The sequence below is a fragment of the Chanos chanos genome, chromosome 1 (assembly GCF_902362185.1).
Source record: "Chanos chanos chromosome 1, fChaCha1.1, whole genome shotgun sequence".
NCBI classification, from domain to species: domain Eukaryota; kingdom Metazoa; phylum Chordata; class Actinopteri; order Gonorynchiformes; family Chanidae; genus Chanos; species Chanos chanos.
Genome location: NC_044495.1, coordinates 54,148,794 through 54,172,459, shown reverse-complemented (window position 1 = coordinate 54,172,459; position 23,666 = coordinate 54,148,794). Strand labels below are relative to the sequence as shown.

The 23,666-nt window shown below is 42.7% G+C and overlaps 2 protein-coding genes across 2 annotated transcripts in view; one reads left to right on the top strand and one right to left on the bottom strand.

Moving 5' to 3' along the window:
• Positions 1-4,880: 4,880 nt before the first annotated feature.
• On the bottom strand, positions 4,881-5,531 carry cldn5a (claudin 5a). Its single transcript, XM_030768021.1, has one exon. The coding sequence runs from the start codon at positions 5,529-5,531 to the stop codon at positions 4,881-4,883; it is 651 nt and encodes a 216-aa protein (XP_030623881.1).
• Positions 5,532-6,614: 1,083 nt separating this feature from the next.
• Positions 6,615-23,666, top strand: part of zgc:63587 (septin-2) — a 20,423-nt gene continuing 3,371 nt past the window's right edge. Inside the window, exons 1-7 of the mRNA XM_030768010.1 lie at positions 6,615-6,690; positions 9,620-9,672; positions 9,896-9,995; positions 10,218-10,304; positions 10,938-11,061; positions 12,233-12,367; positions 12,473-12,590. Coding sequence (XP_030623870.1) covers positions 9,646-9,672; positions 9,896-9,995; positions 10,218-10,304; positions 10,938-11,061; positions 12,233-12,367; positions 12,473-12,590 — 591 coding nt within the window. The 5' untranslated portion in view covers positions 6,615-6,690; positions 9,620-9,645. The remainder of the gene's footprint in view (positions 6,691-9,619; positions 9,673-9,895; positions 9,996-10,217; positions 10,305-10,937; positions 11,062-12,232; positions 12,368-12,472; positions 12,591-23,666) is intronic.

The following is a 23,666-nucleotide window of genomic DNA, read 5'->3' as shown; positions in this document are numbered from 1 at the left end:
AGTTACTAAGATCACCTTACCTGACTGCTTGCTGTTGATGTCAGCCTTAGATTCTGTTGATTGCAGCCCATTAATTATATTCTCTTTAGGTCTTTGCATACGTTCATATACTGTACTGCATGTCTTGATGTGTATCTATAGTATTCTCCTTCCCTGTCTCACTGAACATTTGCCTAACTGTCTGTATCAAAGAGTTTGTTTACCTGTCTGTGTGTCTGTATATTCTCCCTGTTGGTTAGTATGACGTGACCCAGTGTCCAGCTGACTCTAATCTGTAAATTCTCTATGACGGTAAGAAATAAAGTAGGACTCTTAAGTATCTGTGTGCTGTTGCTAAGTAATGTTATAAGAGGTTTTGCTTTAAGAGGGCAACAGTCCACCTGCAGCAAGTGTTACAGTTCAGCCACACACATACACACACACACACCCTTTCTCTGCCCCTCCTTATCAGCTTCCTTCCTGTTTCCTGTCCTGCTGACCCCTATGCAGAGAGCCTGATTTTTCTGTTGGGTTGCGACAAACGCAGTCACGAACACACACATTTAGTTATGCTTGATCATCAGTTAACACTCATAACTTCATCATGAGATCATTATTATGCCAAAGCATTGTACAGAGGACAGAAACAGAGAATCACTGAAACAATATATAAATATGGATTAAAGGAGGAAAACATAGTTTCTCTGAAAAATGAATAAAATGGAAATCTACTCCATAGTTTTGTACTTTCCAAAAAAAGTTCAACGATGCATAGATTTTGCCGCCGGGAGGCCATCCACGATGTTTGACCTTATCATGAAATGTCACTTTGATTTGCCGCTGATAAGGAGACTATATATACTGTGATTATGAATATGGAGTTATGACAGAGGAAGTGCTGATGGAGCTGAGAGGTACCTTTACAGAGATGAGCAGAGAGATGATTCAGCGAAAGGATTCCTCTGACGGCGATGACGCTTGACGAGGAGTTTAGCGTGTGGCCTGGTAAGTGGGAGTGCGTTCTGAGCACGCCCAGTTGGTGTCAATAGGGGTGAGAGGTCATAATAAGGTCCTATTGCCTTGGCGATGGTCTGGACGATGAGATCACGAGCGGTCAGTCGTGAGAAGGGGGAAGTGACTTCTGAACCCTCTGGGTCAGAGGTCAGCGCACACGTCATGAGAAAGTGCTGTGCTGCTATAAAAACACTGTGCCAAGTGTTATTCTGTGTGTGTGTGTGTGTGTGTGTGTGTGTGTGTGTGTGTGTGTGTGTGTGTGTGCATTTACATAACTCTGGTAACACGCTGAATTACCTTACATTTTTAGGTAGATCTTAAGATGACGCGATATAAATAAATTAAGTCTTGAACGTACTGAGAATCATCCCACCAATAACTGTTAATGAGGGTGTGAGAAAATACTGGGATTTAGTCACAGTGAGTCTCATTTAGTGATGAGACACATATAACACAGAGTGTTTAGTCTGATCTACACCAGCGACCCTCTTTAAGTGTTTCTGATATTGACACACGGGACTGCACTTTTTTCTCTCTCTAAATAAACACTTCCTCTTTAACACCCCAATGAATCTCTTTATAATTGCATGCAGTGTGTTAAAACTGATATGCTTCCTATTCAGCTGCGTAACGGCGCTCTATATGATGTTGATATAATGATAAGAGACAAATGCAGGAAATGTAGCATGTAATAACAATAGGTTATAATACAGAAAGTGAATGTATTTGTGAGTGTACATGAGAAAGTATGTGTTCATGTCTGGATGGATACGCTTGTAGATCTGTCTGTGTGTATCCATAAAGGCTACTTGTTTGTGCACATGTATGCACAACCCCCCCCACCTCTCTATCTCTCTCTCTCTCTCTCTCTGGATGTCTTGGAATTTCTACCGACTGGGCCTCCATTGTCCTCATCCATATGACCACATTATGGGGCCCTGTCGCCGAGGCAACTGCAGGTTCTTCACGGTTGCCATGACAAGGGCTCTTTAATGACGTCATGGTTAGCCCTGGGTGTTTCTGTTCACTATGGAATGAAAGTTCTTTAAAGGACCCCCCCCCCCCCCCCCCCGTCTCAAAAAAAGAAACCCCCTCTTCACACCCCCACCCCAAAACATGCACACATGCATACGCCCCTTGCTCTTGCCTCGTAACCTCCTCAGCTTGGATACGGTGACTGGAGTTAACAATGCCACAATGGCAGCTGAAAGAAGCAGTCTAGGTCCAAGAGCCCAGGCCAGAGTCTATTGTGCCCCAGTCTGAGTCCAGAGAAGTGGGGGGATGTTGCACTGTCAACACACCAATAAGCTACAGCTGGCTCACAAAAAAAAAAAAGAAGTTTTCTTTACGGGGTCCTACCAAAAGTTTTTCTTTAAATCATACCAGGTTTAGTACAATGGCGGCAGAAGTTATTTTCACTGATGGAGGTATTTTTGTTTTCTTGGCATTTGTGTAAGCTGTCTTTCAGAAATGGTGTAATATGCGTTAGACATAATGACTATTCATTCAGTCGTCCAAAATAGAGTCCTGAAATCCTATTCAGCACCATTGAAATGAGGAGAGTATGTAAGAAAGCAAACACTTAGCTTAGAGCCCCCAGAGATTTCACGGGCTTTGAGTTTGACGAGAAGTTTACTGGAAAATCTGTCTTACAACAACGGCTTCTGTTGGGGCTTTAAATGCTACACTCTTAAGACTTAGAACTTATTTGGAAAGATTGGAAAATGCAAGAGAAAGTGAAGTTTATGTGTCTCAGCTTCGTTTGGCCTATTTTTTTTCTAGAGAACTGGTCTAGGTCAAGAGACTCTCCACCACTGTTTCAGAATTTTTCTGTGACTGATGTGTTTTCCTGCTTTGAGTGGGCATATGACCAACTAAGAGTCTTAAACATCTCAGAGCTTAAGGCACCTAAAACAGTACCACGAACATAGCGTACCTCTGATCTAGGAGTTGTTTTAGCTTGGTGTGTCAAACGTTCAACCACGTAATGACTGCATTCCGATGACTGCATTATTTAAAGTAAAGAGTAAAAAAAGATTCGGTTAAATATATTTGATCATTTGGTGTCTAACTGTCGTTCCTATTTTGAGAAATTCGCCCGTGGGGGTGTGACAGGTAATATTGGTTCGGTTTCGAAAATTTTCAGTGTAACGGAATTTGACCCCCATGTACTTGTCGGTGAGTCTAATTAAAACTCGTGACGGTCAAGCAGTCACGCGAGGACAATCCGTTGGCGTGAAAGGGGGAGCATGTGCTGTCAAAAAGGATGCTGGGAAAAATAATAATAAAAAAAGTCCTCTGAAAATTACTCTTAATAATCAACGCGCCTTCACAGGAAGGGCGTGCGTTTGGGGGATGTAGGTGTTCATTCTTTTGTGTACTACACAGGGGGACCCTCTACTCAATGAAAGGACATTGTCATCTGGCTGTCTGCGATGCAGCCTCCTTCGACACTTCTTCTTAGGAGAGTGATATCCACAGTGGACCTTATTTGAGCTGCTCTCTGAATCGGTTGACGTGTATTCAAAAATAACAAATGTGTGAAGAACTGCAACCACAAGCAGGAAAAAAAGACGAGGCAAAAATAATTCCCTTGTATATCTTGCGATTATAGCGTTTGTTTCATGGGGGAGGTTTATAAATGAAGGGTATAAGGATTACAAACCTTTATACAATTCCAAAATAGGAATTCTGTCGTGCGTAAAAGCACCTGTGAAATGTAATCGAAATTTTTAACGAATAACATTGGCTAAATGAGAGGAGTAGATTTACACTGGAACTCAATAGGCTATATAACTGTCACTCCGCTTCAACATTTTCAGTTATGGTCCATTACGTTAATTTTCATAATAAATACAATGGGCTATTAACTGAATGTAGAATTAGCAAGTTCTCAGTTGAATTCGGTTCAATTTTACCAGTCTTCTTTATTCATCGTGCAATTCCCCTGGAGAAAATATGAAGTTACTGACAATTTATCACTAACGTTACAGATATGACGCGTCCTTTTTTTCTTTTCCTTTTTTTTTTTTTTTTTTTTTTTTGCATAAACAGAGGCATTCAGATTCAAGGCATATCAATAGGCGTTTATTTAAAACAGTTTTCAGTGAAAGAGGCCCAACAACCCCATTGAAAGTTATAAAAAATAGACATCCTTAGCCACGTAGAGTGAATTGGACAGAACACAATGAACAGATACAGATTTGGAGGCGCTTTAAAGCTATGCTTCAGCTCGTCCATACAGCCAGACAGTTTCGACAGTGTTGTTAAACAAACTTTCTCATGGAGGTGGGCGCGGGGCTCTTCTACTCTACGAATGTGCCACTTTTCAGTCCAGTTGCGTTTATCCTTTAGATGTTTACCATCTTAATTCAGAAATAGTTTTGAAGTTGGGGTATCAATGACTGTCCGGCTGTAGACCATGCAGTACATGGTCACCACTTCTCTGCATAATTAACTGAATATTTAACTTCATATAAAAAGTACACACGTCAGTAAAAACGGACATTTGCTCTCGAGCAATAGAAGTCCTTCAAAAATATATGCAAGCATTTTATTGCAGTAAACATTTGTATTCTCAACAACTGCTAAACTAGAATCTACTTACAATGGTCTATGCAGGGTGAAAGGTACCTCAGATAAATGTTGTTTTACGAGTTTTTCAATGGTTTTTTTTCCTGTACTCCAGATTGCATTTTCATCGTTCCTCGGGATGCAATAGGAGAAATGTGCACATGAACCTCTTAATGAAGCGTGAGCTTAAAAATAGAAGTATGAGCAAAGACGATAATACGTTCACTTGTTCAGTTCTGTAGTTAAAAAACGTAGGTGCAAAAAGAACATCACAACAGTAGTATAAAAAAAAATGTTTTTGTACAGTCACAGACTTAAACATAATTCCGTTTGTCGTAGTCTCCGTTCGGTGTTGCCCGTTTAGTAGTAGGTGCGTACTTCACCGAATAACCGGAATTTCCTGAAGATGGACATGAGCAACAAAGTATCCCACCGCCGATAAGAAGGAGCGCGGTGGCAGCCCAGCCGATATAGAGCGCGGCCCCAATCTCGCGCTTCTTAGCGTTGGGCACCTGCGGGTTGTAGAAATCAGAGATGATGTTGTTTGCCATCCAGCAGAGCGGTATGAGCACGAAGAGCCCGCTCAAGATGTAAATCACCCCGCCGATGTTCACCACTCGGACCTTCACGCCGTCCGTCTTGATGCAGTTGGTGCACTGTGCGCCAGCAATCACGACCATCAACGCAATTACGCACAAAACCGACGAGATGACAGTGAGGGCTCGAGCGGCCTGCAGATCATGGGCGAGCGCAAGCATGGAGTCGTGCACCTTGCACTGCATCTGCCCCGTGCTCTGAACCGCACATGACATCCACAGTCCTTCCCAGATGGTCTGCGCTACGACAATATTGGCTTCGATAAATGCAGATACCTTCCAGGTGGGCAGACCGCACGCGGCCATTTCCAGCAAAGTGCCGATCACACACAATGCCAAGCCAAGAATCTCCAAAGCAGCAGATGCCATCTTTTTGTTTTTGTTTTGTTTTGTTTTGTTTTCAGTTAATTAGATTTCTAGTTGTAGTCTCTAGGCTTTTTGCTCGAGCAGAACCTTTTCTTCTCTTTCAGTTATAGTCTCAAATGTTTTCTCTAAGTTTAAGCCTTAAGTACTGACGCGCTATTTAAGGATGCATGATTCCCGTCTCCAGTAATTGTGTTCCTAACGGACTTTCCTCAGACTGAGCGGCTTTCAGAGTGAGGATGGAAAAGTAGCGGTGCTGAGAATAAGCACTAAGAGGAGGGGTAGAGGGGTATTCAACAAGTGTTCGAGCAAACGGAGCAACTTTCACCCAATCAAACAGCACAGCATCTGTTCCTCACCAATAAGAATCCAGTTGGATGGGAACGAACAATAGGAGAGAAGGGGAGTGTTCCGTTAGAGAGCGAGAATTGAACAATAGTAGGCTAATAAGGAGAGGTTGTTCCAACTAATTCGGTTGTTCTCAATCTTAATGTGCGGGTCCACCGACATTAACACAATGCCAGCCTGTCACGTAACCTCTTAAGTTATTATTACGTTAACCTGACTTTCAACAAATGTAAGAGATTTTTGTGGGAAAAGAAAGAAAAGAAAAAAATAATAATACACCATTAAGAGAGACTAATACAGGCTACTATAAATTAAGGAAAGATAAAGAGACACTCTGAGAAAGTCAAGAGGTAAAATCTTAAAAATAGATTAAAAAAAAAAGAGTTCAGTTCGAAAATAATTGTGAGTTCATTAAAGAAGTAGCCTGTGCATGTTTGATTAAAATTACAGCATGTCGGCTACATTACAATCGCTCCTATTTCAAAAAAGTGCAAACGCCTTTTTTATTTATGATATTTAAATCGTTGCAGGCATAGAAGTGTCAGTAGCTGTGTCTTGGAAACTGTAATGCTTAACCACCATCGTGGTTCTTCCCGCGCTAAACTTTGACACGGGTTTAAACCTGAATTTGAGCCACAATGGCGTCGATCAGTTGTTCGGTCAGAGTCACTCCTTACAGCACCAAATAGGCATTCTGGGATCAGGGCGGAATACATTACAGCAGTTTCCGGATTCCCTTAACTGGCCTCGGGAAAGGTGAAAGCAAGGCAAGAGAGACAACTTCAGCTTTTGAATTAATATCGCACGATACGCCGAGGTAAGGACTTCTCTTGCCGAGAAAGTTTATAAATATTGTCTTTCGTTCGTCGCGGGAGCGCGAAGACAGATGTAAAACATTTATGACGTTTTGGGAGGAGCAGCTGTGAACGAAAGTTAGGGACAGACTATGGATCGGCAGATGTAAAGTTACATTGTATCGCCTCAAAGCTGAATGTTTGCATCAAACCTAAGCCAACATTCCAAACTCCCAGTTTTGATTTTTGAACAACCAAATGTATAGTTTTAAGGGGCCTCCTTCTTGACTAAATATAGCCTGTTGCTATTGGGAAGTTACCCCATTCCTTTCTCAAAACAGGGTGTGGACATCTCGAAAGTTTAGTCGGGTTATGCACCCTAGGTTCAATCGAACCGAAAAATTTGACAGAACATATTAGAACGCCGGCGAATCTGACGAATGGTACCATTTTAATCACTGTATAGTTTATGAATGATTAGTCTGTCACCACAAAATCAAGTCAGAAATAAAAAGCCATAACCCTGTTACCATAGCAGTCCGTATACGTTTTGAAATTTGTTCTACAAACGTGAAAGCCCACAGACTCGAAGGAAATAATACGCGATGTAACAATAAGGGACAGAGCCACAGTTTGACAGCTACTCCTGAAGGTAAAGTTTATCGTCTCCCGTGCCTGGGTCACACGTCCTCAGAGTCATGGAGTAATCGTGTTGAAAGCAGTATTTGCACAAGTACTGTACATGATTAGGAAGCAATAATGCATCTGAGTTGTGTAAAACAATAGGTACAACATGGCTATGGGCCACCATTCAGCAGGTCAACCTCTCTTTGCTTTATCTTTTGGCTCAGCGGTCGTTTATTCTTTTCCTTTCTGACAATTGTTTGTTTCCAAGAGAGAATAAAGAACCCTTTTAACTAAAAGAGACCTTTTAGTGCAATTGTTTCGGAGGTTGATGGTCAAACCCTGATAGGTTTTGTCACTTGCCGGTGGTTTTCCATCGTCTCGGAGATGAAAGGTTGCCATGTGAACGGAGTCATTACAAGAACTTCAGTTAGAATTACAGAGCGAAATGTTCTTCTGTTATAACTCCTCATTGACCTGTTGTGTGTATGTGTGTGTGTGTGTGTTTATATCTTGTTCTAAACACGAGTGTGTTAAAATCCATCCATCATCTTTATAAACATACACCCATACGCCCATGCCCTCGCTCCCACACACGCTTACCAATAGCCTAACTTTCCTTTCCGACCCTCCTCATCATGAAGTGGCCATCCTGGGCTTTAAACTTTGTGTATGTTATAAGTGACTGAGCTATTTCCCCCATGTTTGAAAGTGATTCCGTCCATTGTCTAAAGAGATTTGTTTTCTTGTATGTGTGTGTGTGTGTGTGTGTCTGTGCGTGTGTGTGTCGAACCGAATAAATCTGATCTGGAGGCACAAAGTCTGTAGATCGCTCTTCATTGGTCTTCAGAATATAACATTACATAATGTAAACAGTCGAAGCACACGTCTTGACCTTTTAGTTTTTGGACTTCTGCAGTCCCCCGTCCCCCCCCCCCCCCCCCTCCTTGACCCCGTAAACTGTATCTGAGGTCGCGTCCATTTTCGTGTTTGGACAGCGAAATGTGAGGAACAGTCAAGAGTTCATTTCGGTGAACTCGTGGCCGGAGGAACGCGGCCCTGCCCGGTGATGCTTTGTCCATAGCCAGCAGGGTGTGAGATCTTAGCTCTGTCTTCATCCTCTGAGGCCTTTCACTTTGGTTATGAGTTCCCGTCCTGTGTGGCAGCGCCGTCACATGCTCCCATGGCTTACTCACTGGTAAGCTTCAACAAGAATTCAGCTTTGGAGGTTTAGAGCTTCAATCAACTTTTTCCCTTTACAGTAAAAAAAAAAAACAAAAGAAAAAAAACAGCAAATCTTTTTTTTTTTAAGTCAGCTTGCCATTGTTGGTTAACTGTGTGGATGTTCTGGGAAGCATGTGTGTGTGTGTGTGTGTGCGCGCACGCGAGTGTGTAACTAAATTCTTTCTGTATAAACCTGTTGTTAGTGAAGCTTGTGTGTGTGTGTGAGTGTGTGTGTGCTAAAGCTGTACATCCTGCAGTGCTGCTTTGTGTAATTACCGTGTTAATAGAGTCACTTTATTAATCTGGGGCTGTTTTATGGTTCCCACCACTACCAGCCAGGAATAACAGGACCTCCCAGTGCGTGTGTGTGTGCTTGTGTGTGTGTGTGAGAGAGAGAGAGAGAGAGAAGCAGCAAGGATCGTCTGATAATGTCCAGTTGCGTAGCGAATGGAATCAGTAGACCACCAGCGTTTGTCCTGTCCAACTGTCTTAAAGAATACACCTTCATAAAATACATAAAGTGGAGGTTTGGTTTGTCTTAAAAACCGAACGGTAGTGGTGAAAGAGGACAACAGGATTTTTGAAGTCATTGTTACAATCAAAAAATAATAATAGCCCCCCCCCCCCCCCCCCCCCCCCGCCCCCAACCCGCTCCACCTCAGAACCTGTTCCAACTCCCCGCTGACCCTCACTGACAGGACACGGTGAAAAAGTTATGAAACACATCAAGTTGACATTTTATTAGGGGTCTGCTAAGGAGTTCTGCATGGCTTTTCCAGTGCTTTTGTGTGTGGGTGTGTGAGAGTGTTGATTAATCCCCCCCACACCCCCTGTTCAGAAGTGATACTTTTTATGTCTCTTAACCCGTTTGAAGAAAATTAATGAGAGTGAGTGCGAGGGAGTTGTGTTTTTCTTTTTGTGTTTAAATTGCTTATTCACACAGGGGAGGCAAAACGCACACATTTCCAGGAGAATTAAACATTAAACGTGCCGTGAGCTTTTCTTAGTTCGCCGTGCTCAGGAAGTAGCTGGATGGATGAAGTTTGCTCTTACCTTTCCACAGCTATGGTGCAATCATTTGACCTGTTTTTGTGTATTTTGCAGAATTTGGTCACCAAGCAATAGTAATCATGTCTCAGAGTGGAGAGAAGGGGAAGGTGAGCACAGAAGACTCACAGCTCGCACATACACACACACACACTCAAACAGACACACCCCACACACACACACACACTATCATCGCTACACACACAACATAGCTGCATTTTTACGGTTAGTTCATGTACTGTAAGCAAATTTTGTGAAATGATCTTCTCTCACGTTTATGCTGTGTGTGTGTGTTTGTTTGTTGTGTGTTTGTTTGTTTGTTGTGGATGGCAGTTTCCTGAGGCTGCAGGGTATGTCGGCTTTGCCAACCTCCCCAACCAGGTCCACAGGAAGTCTGTGAAGAAGGGTTTTGAGTTTACCCTCATGGTTGTGGGTACGTCTCACACACACACACACACACACACACACACACACACACACACACACACACACACACACACCTCATACATAGGATGTATCAGAAACTTTTTGAAGATCTAGCGCTTGTGATTTTCTTTGAAGTTGCTTGATGCGTGGATCTCAGATTGCATAAGTTGACAGCGTTTCTGTCTGATGCTCACCCTCTTTTTTGCATGTGAACTGTCTGGTTCTGAAGGAGAGTCCGGTCTGGGAAAATCCACTCTCATCAACAGCCTTTTCCTCACCGATCTCTATCCCGAACGTTATATACCCGGTGCTGCAGGTAACACACACACACACACACACACACACACACACACGTACACACAGAGTAAACTCCAGACTAGTATTTCCTTGGAGCCATTGGCAAAACAGACCCACAGACATCCCCCATTGTTAGTAATAATGTAATTTATCCCAGGGATTTGGACTTAGGACAGGGGGCCAATGTGACCCCCAGTGAGAGAGCTCTCACTACAGTTGTTTTGCTCTTATGTTTCTTTGGACACACACACACACACACACACACACATTTTGATATAAGACAGAATAAATGAGTTCATAGTTATTGCTCTTTATGGTATAATTCAACCCATATATGGAATTTGGGGAATGTTTCATTTTGATTTTACTGGGGACAAAAAAAAAAATTAAAAATCAAAGCTTCTGTTTTTCTGTTCTTATTACACATACAAGAGAAAAGCAGGTTTTCAGGAAACTGGTTATGCCAATAGATCTGTTTTTCCACGTTCTTGTTTGGTTATGGCCAGAAATTCAGAAACAATAGTTGCTACCTGTTAATCCGGATGTCTGGTTTTAGCTATTGAAAACCTGCGATCAGTACCTGAAAGCATTGAATGTCCTGCCTGAATGTGTCGTCTTTCTGACTGGGCCCTGTTGCTGTGACGATTTCCAGAGAAGATCGAGCGCACGGTGCAGATTGAGGCCTCGACGGTGGAGATCGAGGAGAGAGGAGTCAAGCTCCGTCTCACGGTGGTGGACACGCCCGGATACGGAGATGCCATCAACAGCCAAGACTGGTGGGTATAATTTTATTTTCGGTCAGCCTGTCAATGTTTTCAGTTGTCTGCGTGCGTTTCTTTTTGCGATCAGGAATGCATCTACTTATCTCAGACGTAGAAGAGTGTAGAATTTCCTCGACTGAAACCTGTGAACATCTTTGCTGGCTTTGCTTTGCTTTGGCTGAAATCTTGGTAAGAAGACACACTTTGGGTGTGTGTGTGAATGTGCGAGACTAAAGACCAGAGGCTAGAGTCAGGGAAAAGCGCGCTCGCCAGAGCCCCCCCGTGGATGGGGTGGAAAGTCGGCACTGACAAGCACCGTCCCGTCGCTTTGTCTGATGTCCGTGAATCGGAACAGCCCTCGTAAGTCTCCTGAAGCTGGCTGGAATGCAGAGAACGTCCTGTCTGAGAGAATAATATCCTCCCTGTACCTAACAGCCAGTGCCACTTCTAATGGAAAAAAAACCCACCTAACACCACTCAGCCTGCTCTCATCCTCTCTCTTTTTCTCTCTCTCTCTCTCTCTTTTTCATTTCATCTTCTTCTCGGTTAGCCGCGGTTGACTGACTCATCCCTTAGATGCCAGGAACAAAAAATAACAACGAAAAATTGATGATATCTGTGTGCATGTGGGTCAAATGTGAGACAGAGCGCCGTGTGCGTGTTGTAGATAATTCTGTTGTGTACTTGCCGGAGGAAACGAGGTTGAGATTGTACCAGTAAATATGGATCTGGTGTGGACTGTTATGCTGCTGATAAAAGTTGTGCGTCTGTGTGTGTGCATGTGGTGTATAGGTGAGTTGTATGTTTTGCGCTGATAGGTGTTGTTGGTCCATGTTGAGAAAGATGAACTCTCTCACTCTAACGATAATCTGACCTCAGATTACGTGTTTGTCCAGACAGGTTCCAATCTGCCAACCTCATCTGTCAGCTGTAACTTCTCTTACCGACCCTCAGGGTAACTTCTCGTCCAGACTCAGACAGGCCTCTGAATAGCACGGCCTTCTAGAATGTTCCCCTGCTGAGCTGCTGAGTTCCACTGAATCTATGCTCATCACCTGTCTAATATCTTTTTTTTTTTACTGATTAATCCAGATGGCATTTCTAATTATGGGCCTCAGCTTCCTGTTTCCTGTTTTTGACTCCCTAACCTCTGTGTTCAATTCTACTCTCTCTTTCTCTTTCTCAGTTTTAAGACCATCATTCAATACATCGACAACCAATTCGAACGCTACCTCCACGACGAGAGCGGCTTAAACCGCAGACACATCGTGGACAACCGAGTTCACTGCTGCTTCTACTTCATATCCCCCTTTGGACACGGGTAAAAAACACGAAACAAAATGAAATGACGTCCCCCTCTTCAACTGTGTGTTTGTACGCGAATGTTTACGTTTATCATTATTATATTCTTGTATGCCCTGTCCAGGCTGAAGCCTCTGGATGTCGAGTTTATGAAAGCCATCCACAGTAAGGTCAACATCGTCCCTGTCATTGCCAAAGCAGATACCCTCACACTGAGAGAGAGAGACAGACTCAAGAGGAGGGTGAGTTGTTACATGCGTACATCCACACAGATGGCTTTATCTGATTGGACGACATGTTGTCATTCTCTCTGTAGTTGTCAACCGATGGAGGTTGTGTTGAGTGATCAGGACCTCTCGGTACCTCATTGTGTTTAAGTACGTGTATGAGTGTGTTAGTCATTAAGGATTCTCTGGTGACATGTCTGTGTCTGTGTGTGTGTGTGTGTGTGTGTGTGTGTGTGTGTGTGTGCGTGAGTATTCGCATGTTTATCCCCGGGTGTCTCTCCTCTTTGTTTATGTGTTAATTTCATAGCTGGCTTTTGACTTTGATGCAGCTATGGAAATCGGACATCTGCTAGTTAGCGTTTCTGCTGCCGTGGAGTGTGACGCGTGCGTGCGCTCATCTTCCTTTTGTGTCCGCGTCTGTGTGCACTCTGTGCTGACTCCAGACAATGTCGGGTCTCCCTCAATTCTGCAGATGTTTCCCCTCGCCCCCTGAAAGCACAAGTGCACACGCCCCTCAGTTTTCGTCTGGAGCTGGTCCAGGTGTCTGCTTCCCTGCACGCTCCATGGTTTCCTGCTGCCCAGTTTAATGTCTAGTCCATACCATTTGGCTGTAACACCCTATAAGTACGTTGTCTCGCCTGCATTTTTTGTGTAGCTGCGTTATTTCAGGTACGAGAGGTGTAACGGTTCGTTCTTTTTCAGAGTTTGGTTTGTCCCCTCCGAAAGGGTTCTTTTGAAAAAGGTTCTTCTCGAAAAAAAAAAACACGAACGGAAGATTTCAGCCGTTGCGAATGACGACAAACCCGAAATACTTCAACATCAGCGATTTGAATGAGGCACGAGAGTCCAGAGTTTAAGCAGAAAAACAAACATCTATGATTAAACTGCCCCGTCAGGAGAAAGAATCATAGCGAAATGATGGCCGACTTCTTTGACCTTTTTTTCCGGCCAACGCGCGGCCACCGCGATATAAGTCAAACAAATTCCTGCTTCGAGAAGCCTAGAGAATAGATTTACTTTATTCCTTTATGTGGATTTATGTGTTCCACTATATATGACACAACGCCATGCATTGTGTTGGTATTTAAAACAGTCACTCAGTCAAGGTTGTGGTTAAAGCTGTTTAATGGTCTGCTCAGTTAGGAAAAACAATGGAAAAGGAAGACAGAAAAAGAAAACGGCTTTAAATTATGATAAGCCTTGTTCTTAATGATCAAAAGCGCAAGTACCAGGAGTAATTATTCTCTTTAATGTTCGAAACAAAAAAAAACAAACAACAACCACAAATTCACTTAATAGAACTGCGGCAAAAAACAAAACACAAAAAAAACCCCACAAGTACTGCGAACCGAACCGAGGACTACAGAACTGCGGTTTTTCGTTTTCGGGACACAAAACCTTGACACCCCTAGTAAATAGGATTTCCTCCTTTTGTGATATCCTTCCCACATCACAGTAAGACGGTAGCCCACCACTGAAAACGATTCCTTAGTGGTCTACCACTGAAAATGTTAAATGTCTCCTTTTCTGTTTTGTACTCGCAATAGAGAAGCGGTTAGACGGTTAGAGGAGTGTGTGCGTGCGAGGAGTAAATAGGGAGATTTTTTGTTTTCATGTTTCTAGGCTCTGCCCAATCAGCATTCTCGCTGTTGTTGGTTTTACTGAGGTAAGGATGTGAACACGTCCCCCCCCCCCACCTGTTGCTTAGTTGTTCTGTTACACACTCCCTCTTCTCTCTTTTTGTTTCTTTGTTTCTCTCTCTCTCTCTCTCTATCTGTCTCTCTTTCTTTTTCTTTCTTTCTCTCTTTCTCTTTCTCTCTCACACACACGCACGCACGCGCACATGCAAACACACATATGTACACACACGTGTTGTCTCACTTAAATATTTCTAGAATCCCCACCTTACTTTGAATTCATGGAGCTCTTGACAGTGTACGCGCTGACATTCCACACAGTGTTGTATAAGGTAGCTGGTAGTTACGGGATTTTTTTTTTTTTTTTTTTTAGTAAGGACAATGGCAGCTGTACAAATTCCTCTCAGGAATTTGATTTGCTCGTCGTCCTGATGAGGCCTTTAACCTACATCTGATAAGCAATGTTCTTTCTGGATTGCGTGAGCATATTTTGTGTGAATGCGTGTATGCGTGTGTGTATGTGTGTGTTGGTTCATTACGCTAAGTGGCTGACTCGGAGGAAGACAGTAAGATTGGACCTGATAGTGTTTTTTTGTCTTCCTGTAATCACTACATGTATTCATGGCCATTGTGGTGACAAAGGGCTAGAACGCCACGGACCAATGTTGCTACTGACCACTACAGAGAGCACGTACGACTGACCTGAAACATTTGCCAAATGGAACGCGCGCACACACACACACACACACACACACACACACACATACACACACACTCTCATACACACTCGGTATCTCAAGGAAAATGAATCCAGTGGGTATGCTCCCATGTTGTGGAAAGGCCCGGGGTTTAACGATTTTCCGAAACAAACAATTATGCCCCCCCACCCCCCCCCCACCCCCCCCTTCTGCTCCACACCACTGCCACAATATACAGCGTAACACCCCTAAAATACAAACACACATTCAATAATCAGATGCGCTCATCTTCTACACACATGGTCGCATTTTAAAGCTAAACAATATTTAATTGCTGATCACTGTCGTTCAGATATGATGCATTTCCTGGATGGATCATTAGTAACAGGAAGTCACGGAGCTAAAAGTTTGACCTGATTCCTTATATAGACACAACAGGAGCCGTGTTCTAAGTGGTTTTTATTTATAGCGCTTCCTGTCATTAGACCGTTTTGTTGGATTTTTTTTTTTTTATCCATTCAGGTGACTCTTTCTTTTTTTTGAAGGGTCTTGGTTCAAATTAAGAACTAATTGCGTTTTACTCTGAGTTTGCATTTTCAAATATCCAGCCACTTCCTCACAGCATGATAGGAAGACTGTGGTAACCAAACTCAAACCATAACCAAATCATCACAAACAATAGAAGTACGGAAATATAGAGCTAGGCAGGTGCACCTTGTCTGAAATCTTCAAGACTAAGTCCTTTAAAAGACCGACTTTTCATGCCCGACAGAAACTGTCAGTCTCAGCATTTTTAGTGCTAATAGCTGTTGACTACTCAGTCTTCTAGGTGCCTTTAAGATGGTGACTCCTGACACCTAAAACGGCATGACAGTGAAGTGGATCCAAAAAAAAGGCACTGTTTTGAACAGTATTTACCCACATGCAAGCATCTCTCCCAGACTGCTAGGAGGGTAGTAATTTTAAGTGCCGTACGATAGGCTGGAACCCTAGCTGTGAAAACGAACGCTTTTATCACCTGCGATTTTGCTAATTGACGCTCTACCAGTAAATCACATCAGCTGTGAGGTTTCGGGGAAAACGATTAAGAGAGCTTTCCCCTTTTTTCTTTTTTCTTTTCTTTTTTTTTTTTTTTTAATGATGATGTCATAAAGCCAGAGAAGTTTCCATGGAACTTGACAGCCACTGCCTGTAGAATGACAAATGACCCATTGTGCACCTAAGGCCCCCCCTTCGATATTTATCTATTTCTTTTTCACATGCTACTTTCTCACCATTACAGCCCCCCCCCCGCACCCCCCACCCCAATCCCCCCCACCGGTCAGTTTTCTCTACTTCTCGCTCTCTTTGCCTGATCATTAAAGGGGAAGCAGCTTGTCCAGAACAATATGAGCTTCCTGGAATGTGTCAAAGTGAATTGGGGGGGGGGGGGGGGGCTGTGACCAGCGTACTGGCCTCTTATCTGAAGATCTGGCAATCCCACCACCCTTAATGCCAGCTTCCCCCCGAGTCAGGTCATGGTAGCGGCCAGCTCATAAAGCACTCACTGAATTACTCTACAATAGGGGGACTGGACTCATATCCTATGTGTGCCCTTTTATTTGCTGATAAGGAGAATACACGCGCACACACACACACACACACACACACACACACACACACACACACACACACACAGAGGCTGAGGTATATCCTACATAAGAAGACCCATATCACTGCTAAACAGTACAAGTTTTCTTGGCAAAAGCCTCGTTTGGTGAGGTCAGTCAGTCTAATTAAAGCTGTTTCGTTGCAGCTCAGTGTGTCACTGAATGTTTTGTGGGGGGTTTTTAAGACGGTAAGTAAGCCGGATCAACCCTCCCAAGTGTTTTCCAGGGCTGTTTTATTAAGATGTTTACACACTTAGAAGAACAGAGCCTCCCACAGAATGATCTGGGTTGGGAGTAACGTAACGCGTTACACAGTGTTATTGTGTACGAGTTTATTGCCGTCCCCTTGGTAGTAGTATCTCAAGTCTAGAGCCGTCACCGTCTTTCCCGCCATTGTCTCCTTTCTTGCTCTTTTTGGTGAATTCAGAGAAATTTACCAAGATTGCGTCATCAAGAATATGTCTGTGTGTACAATCTCTGTTTTCACGTTTTTTTGGGTTTTTTTTTTCCAAAGTCCTCTTTTGTTTTTTATGAGTGTGTATACGCGCGCGTGTGCGCGTGTGTGTGTGGGTGTGTGTGTGTGTGTGTGTGTGTGTGTGTGTGTGTGTGTGTTTGGGTGTGATTACAACTCTCATATTTGGTTTAGTGCTAACACTATGAAGTATTGTGCTGCTGACCTTCTGACCTTTTTGACAGGAAAATAATTCTGAAAACTCTGTCCCATGCTTGGATGTTTAAACTTTATGGGGTCACATCCTGTGCACAGGCCAAGTGTCTCCCTTCACTCGCTCAGTTAACACCTTTTAATCTGCAACTGAGTTTGTCTATGTTTTTTTCCTGATTGTGTGAGACACAGTACATTCTTGTCTCGTATTGCAATATGATTATTTATTTATCCACTCCACCGGTGAAATTGCACTCTTGAAAAACAGCGCTGGTACTCAAGGTAAAATAATAAACACCCATTACCCACTCACATTCTCTGGATGACCGCAAACTGACCCTATAACCTCAATTCAACAGTGTTAAGATGGTATCTGTCATAGTTGTCATGTCAACGGGTTCAAGTAAACTTACAAGTTAATAGCTTAACTAGTGATTTTAGGGCTCCTAGGTTATAATAATCATAGAATATATTTGTGTGAGTCGGTTCATAGTTATTTGAAAGAACTTTCCAATAAATTGAGATTATTCTTAATGGTGGTGTGCTTTGATATGGATATACACATCACAGTTAAGTTTAACTATATATGATGCATAACAAAACCTATATTGGTATATATATTTATTTCATTTTATATTAATAATATATTTTTTCTTTTGTTGGGCGATTTGCTGTGTTAATTCGGTGTATTATTTGGGAGAATTTCAGACAATTGTACAGATTTGGCCTCTGTGTTTCTAGTTTAAATCAGATGCCTTAGATGAGAAACTTTCATATAAAAGAATAAAAAAATGACTGGACATTGTTTGTTTATACTTTGTACCAAGACCAAAATGTTAAGTTGCATGAAGAAACATTGTAAAACTTAAGCACCGACATTATTGACATGAGGAGAATTACAACTTCACTCTTTTATAAGTGTAATTTGAATTCAGATTTGCCCATGTAACATGTAGCATACAAAGAGGCCCCCTTTATTACTGTGAGCAATATATAAAGTGAATATGAACCTTTTTGGTTGAGGTTCATATGTAATCAGTCTGGTTCAGATTAAAACAACTGAGGTAGAATGGTAATACTGTTTAGCTACAAATGTTTGTAAAACTAAAATCAAGCTTTATGAACCAATACACTAACACAGTACGTCTAAACTATGTGTGCAGCACACTAACTAAACAAGAGGACCTCATTGTCTAGTGGATTTAAGAATTATAGCAGAGAGTATAAGCCAAATAATGCTGTATTTGAAGATTATGCTTAACTGGAAATAACTGTTTCTATTACACTACGTGGAATTATTGCAGTAAGTGGGAGAGAAAGAGCATTTGATAGGGTGACGTAGACCCAGGAAGGATTGAAGTTATAGTTGCCAAAGAAACAGTTTAATGGTGTGTGGAGAGGAGTGTGATATTTGAGCACAGATTATTGAAACTGATTTGGAAAAAAACAAACAAACAAACAAAAAAACCCTACAATGCATAGCCACACTAGAGACTGAATTTACCTGGGCTCAAGCACCAAGGCTTGACTAGGATGTCAAAAGCAGCCTAGACTAAAACAAACATAAACTGAAGTGCAGAAATTGCTTAAATACCCTCAAAAAGAGTGTGATAATCTGATGTTGGTTTACTTCTATCTTGACCCACCGGGAGCCCAGTTTGTCCGAAATGGCTAGCTCGTGCATGGAGAAGACACTGACGTCTTGACTTTCTGTTTGGTATACGTTTGAATCAGATGGTACGGACCACCGCCCCTTCGGACGTAGCGACCAAGGAAAGATCGGGGTCATTTGTAGCCTGGCTATAGAGGTCATTTGTAGCTTGGTGTCTATAAGAGACATTCAGTTCTGAAAGTGGGTTATTGACAACCCACAGTCCATAGGCAATAGCCAGCTTGGTTTCGTTGAAGGGTCGTTTGGTGATCGTGACATGGCACCTCTGCAGAACCGCACCCTCATTAAGACACAGGCAGAACATCCAGAGCTTCTGTAGTATCCTTGACAAAAGTTTAACCTGGATCAAGCCAATGTAAGTCCCTGGTCTTCTTGCATAGGTCAAGATTTGGTACAAGATATTGAGTGAATTTGTTATCTTGGTGGATCATCAGAGGAGGGGTATAAATGGTCACGTAGCAGTCATTCCAAACTCAAAAAGCAGGGGTGCTTGTGTAACTTCAGAGGATGTAGGCTTTATCATCTAAATGAACGGTAACACGATGTCCCAGTCTTTTTGGTTTAGACTGAGATACCTAACCAAACCATGGATGCATCTTGTTGGAGCAGAAAGTAGGAGGATTGTACGACTGGAGGATCATGTGTGGCTGGATCAGTATTTCTAAGCCTGAGGAAGGCGCAAAGCTAAAATAAGAATTACAATTTGCGTGATTTGATGTCCTAAACTGCAATTTTTATCGCTGATAAACTCATACACAAACACCTGACAGTGTGTGGATCTGGTTGCGTGTGTTTGTGTTCTCATACAGTAAGGAGTGTTATTAACAGTGCACATCTGTGGACTGCAAAGAATCCTAGATACCCTCTTACAGTCTGTCTTTTCTAAATGTTCTAATTAATGTCTTGCTAAAGCATATCAACTAGATGTTAGATATTTCAACAGCTCACTATTCATTTACAACAAGCTCTAATAATCCTCAATCATAATGTTTCATGTTGGACGAATTTTGAGCATGAGAAACTTGGTCTAACAGACATTCACAAGTACATAGTCATCCGGACTAATCCCAGTTTTCACTCAGGGGGTTGTTGCATTTTCTTTGATAACGGCTTGTTCAGACCTCAAATACGACATACCTTAAGAGTCTTACACAGTCACACACACACACACAGACACACACTCACTCGCCCTGACTGGAATGTGCCGATGTGAGCGTCTCTCTGCGTCCTGCTGTCTTGGAGACGCCAGATTAACGCAGCTTTGATACACACTGTTAAACACAGGCGCGCGCACACACGCCCACACAAACCATGCAGAATGGCTTGCTAGTTTTGCTGAGTCTCTGACAGAGCTATGTAACACCCCTGTGTGTTTCACTGAAAGGTCTGTGAAAACTCCAGGCTGTCATATAATCCAAAAACAAAGGACAATATAAGAGTTCTGACTTGCCGTATTGTCTTTAAACAGTAAATTCTGGCTCTTGTTCTCTCTCTGCATTCCCCGAACAGTTTTTACAGTTTACAGTTTAGTGACATTCTGTGATGTGCTTCTATTTGACGTTTCTGCTTTTTGACTCAGCTTTGATGGTCATAAATATGTCTTCCAAATATAATTTAACTTCCATGAATTGTTTCGAAGGAAGTTTGTGTTTATGGATTTTTTTTTTTTTAGGGGGAAGACCAACAGAGAATGCTCGTAAGTTAGGGTGATGAAAGAGAGTGGGAGTGATTTTTTTGAGTCAGTGGTTAAGCAAGTCTGCCTTCTAGACTGAAACCTGTCGGAAACTGCAAATTATAGTTTAGCTCTAGAAAGTATAACCTTCAAAGTGTAGCAATGGGATTGGAGGAAGTGAGTCACTGCTGTGTGTTTGTTTTGGGTGGTTTGTGTCCCAACTTGCCTTGCATTTTTAAGAAAAATTTTCTGAAGCAAAAAATGTAAGGTGAGTCGAGTATGGAGCCTTGAGGAACCCCCGGTGCATGGATTTCTCAAAGTTTCTTATTCATCATATTTTCAGCATACTGGAGTCAGCCATACAGGCTAATTTGGTTTGCTGGGCCATTTAGTCAGTGTAAAGGTCTGAACATGTACCAAAAAAAACAGAAAGTTGGGAGCTGGTCTAAATAGGGCGTATCAAAACATTTGCCAGAATTAAGTGGTCATTTAGTTTGAGTTGTGGTTTTTGTTTTTTTGGTTTTTTTTGCCCAAGTCTTCAAATTAATGTTCGATTGTAATTTTTCCTGTGGGTGGGCAAAAACTGTGGGTGGACCAAAAAATGGAAATAAAGGCAAGATTTGTATGGGGGGGGGGTAAGGACTGAAACCAAAGACACAGTCAAAGAGCTTGACAGAGTTGGTATAATGTTTACTGAATGTTTGTCTTCTTTAGATGCTATAGGCATATTATTACTGTCGTTGTCATTAGTATTATTATTAGTTGTAGTGGTAGAAGTACTGATATTTGTCAAAGTACTGCACGTGAACACAATGTTCAAATGTATGTTGGTTAAAAATCCAGTTTTTTGCCAACTCCAGTGAGACGAATTGCAGATGTTGTCACTCTTCGGTGGTACGTTCGACTGAAAAGACTTCGCCTATCACAGCTCACTCAACACAGAGTTTCACAATCTCTCTCCACAAACACATGGCCATAACTCATAATGCATCCTATGGAAAACAAATCGCGACTCCAATCGGTCAGGCTCACTTCCCTTTTCAATTAAGAGCGGTCAGGAGACCCTTGCTTCCATTGTTACGGATTGGGTTCCGACACCGTCTGCCAGCTACGTTCACACGCTGCCAGTTTAAACACATTCAGGTGGAGGAAAGAGAGTGCATGCCCGTAGTCCACGGCTTGACGTGACGTCGAGATCTTGTCACGGTGTTTGACACAACTGCCCTCCCCCCCCCCCCCCCCCCCCCCCCCCCCCCGCCATGGTTTTCGGTCAAACTTCAAAATGTTGAAGATTCACATGAATACAACAGGACAAGGGAGATGTGATCGTTTTGGACTCGCAGAGGGTTATGAATGATGGAGAACAGGTGCAGCCACCTGCTGAGGGGCTGGTGTTAGGGATTTAAAGCTGAGTGTTTTCAGGGAGAGCGGTTTGGGTGGGGTCAAGTTGATGACCGTCTGAGTTGCCGTCTCAGGGCTCAGACTTTCCTCTTCCCAGTTTGTCTTCCTTTGAACAACATCTGTTTAATAGCACAGGACGCCTGCTGGCGTTCTCGCTTCTTCTTCTTCTTCTTCTTCTTGTTCGCCCTGTGCTAGGTTTCGACGTCGTTTCTTTCTCCTTTTTTTTTTTTTTCTCCTCTGTTATTAGTTCCCGTCCATTGTGAATCAGGTTTTAGGTTTTGCCCTTCCCTGGAATGAAAGTTCTCTAATCTCTCTGCTCTCTCCATGTCACGTCACCCAAAATAACTATTCAACCTAGGCAAGGTAGCTATCCAGCTGCATCCAGCTTTTCTCTCTCTCTCTCTCTCTCTCTCTCTCTCTCTGTCTTTTCTTTTTCTCTATGGCATTTCCCAATTTTTCTTTCTCATTATCTCCCTGTTGCTGTCTCGTTTGATCTGGTGGGGGGTCGAGCCTTAGTCACTCTCTCCATCCTGTTACTGGCCACATTCTGTTTATTTGGATTTTTTTCATCTAACAATGGCACCCCTGCAATGACTCTCACACACACACGTACGTACACACACGCACGCACGCACACACACACACACACACCCGCGGAGACCTATCTCAGCCCCATTCTGTTTGAGCTCAAAGCAGACCCAGTCATAACAAGAGGGGATTTTTGGTAAAGGGCACAAAAGCAGGGGCCTTTCCTGGGGTCCTGTTCTGTGGAAACACTGTCCCCACAGAGGTTACATGAAAGAGCTCAGAATGTCAGGAAAAAGCTGCAGTTCTTTGCATTTTTGGCTCGATGCGTCACAGCATTGTGAGAAGGCTCTTTAGAAAAACACATGCGACGTTAGAAAAATAAATCTCCATATCTGTCCTGTAGGTACACGAGACATTTTGTTCTAGAAGAAGGCCCGGCGTCAGTCGTTAGAGAAGACTTTGGGCCCACCATGCCTAGCGTGCTGTATGGCACCGTAAGGAAGCTATAGTGGAAGCGCGTGGAATATCGCTGTTTATAGATTCGTTTGGTGTCATAATTCATTATGTGACAAGTAGAGTCAGCGTATAATGAGGAAAAACCTTTTGTCACAGGACATGTCATTAACCTCACTCCATTCTTTTGGCTGATAGTAAAGGGCACAGGACTCCCTCTGTGTGTGTGTGTGTGTGTGTGTGTGTGTGTGTGTGTGTGTGTGAGAGAGAGAGCGAGAGAGTGAGCGCCACTTTTGTGGATCAAATGTCCCCATTATATGTGACAAGTGGCAACAGTTTAGGAACTTAAACCAGTCCCCACTTGAGAAAACAATTCATTTATTTATTATCTCCTTTGCTTTTTTTCCTCCCACAAAGACATTACCTTAATTGTGAGAACACAATATGTCAAAATGATTCTTTTGTTTGGGTTAGATTGTTAATCTTTAGTATCATTGAAATGGAAGTCAATAGAAAGTTCCCCAGGATAAAAAGACAAATGTGTTTGTGTTTTTGTCTGTGTCTGTGTCTGTGTCTGGGTCTGTGTCTGTGTCTGTGCGTGTCTGTGGCCATGTTGGCGTGTGTGTCTCTTCGTGTACGTGCGTTCTCCCCTCGATTAGTCTTTTTATCGTTCAGTGTGAGAGTCAAGAGGGAAAACGAGGACTCGTTGCTGAATTT

Bases quoted from the DNA above. Each gene is read 5' to 3' on its own strand.
- cldn5a (XM_030768021.1), bottom strand. From the start codon at position 5,531: ATGGCATCTGCTGCTTTGGAGATTCTTGGCTTGGCATTGTGTGTGATC.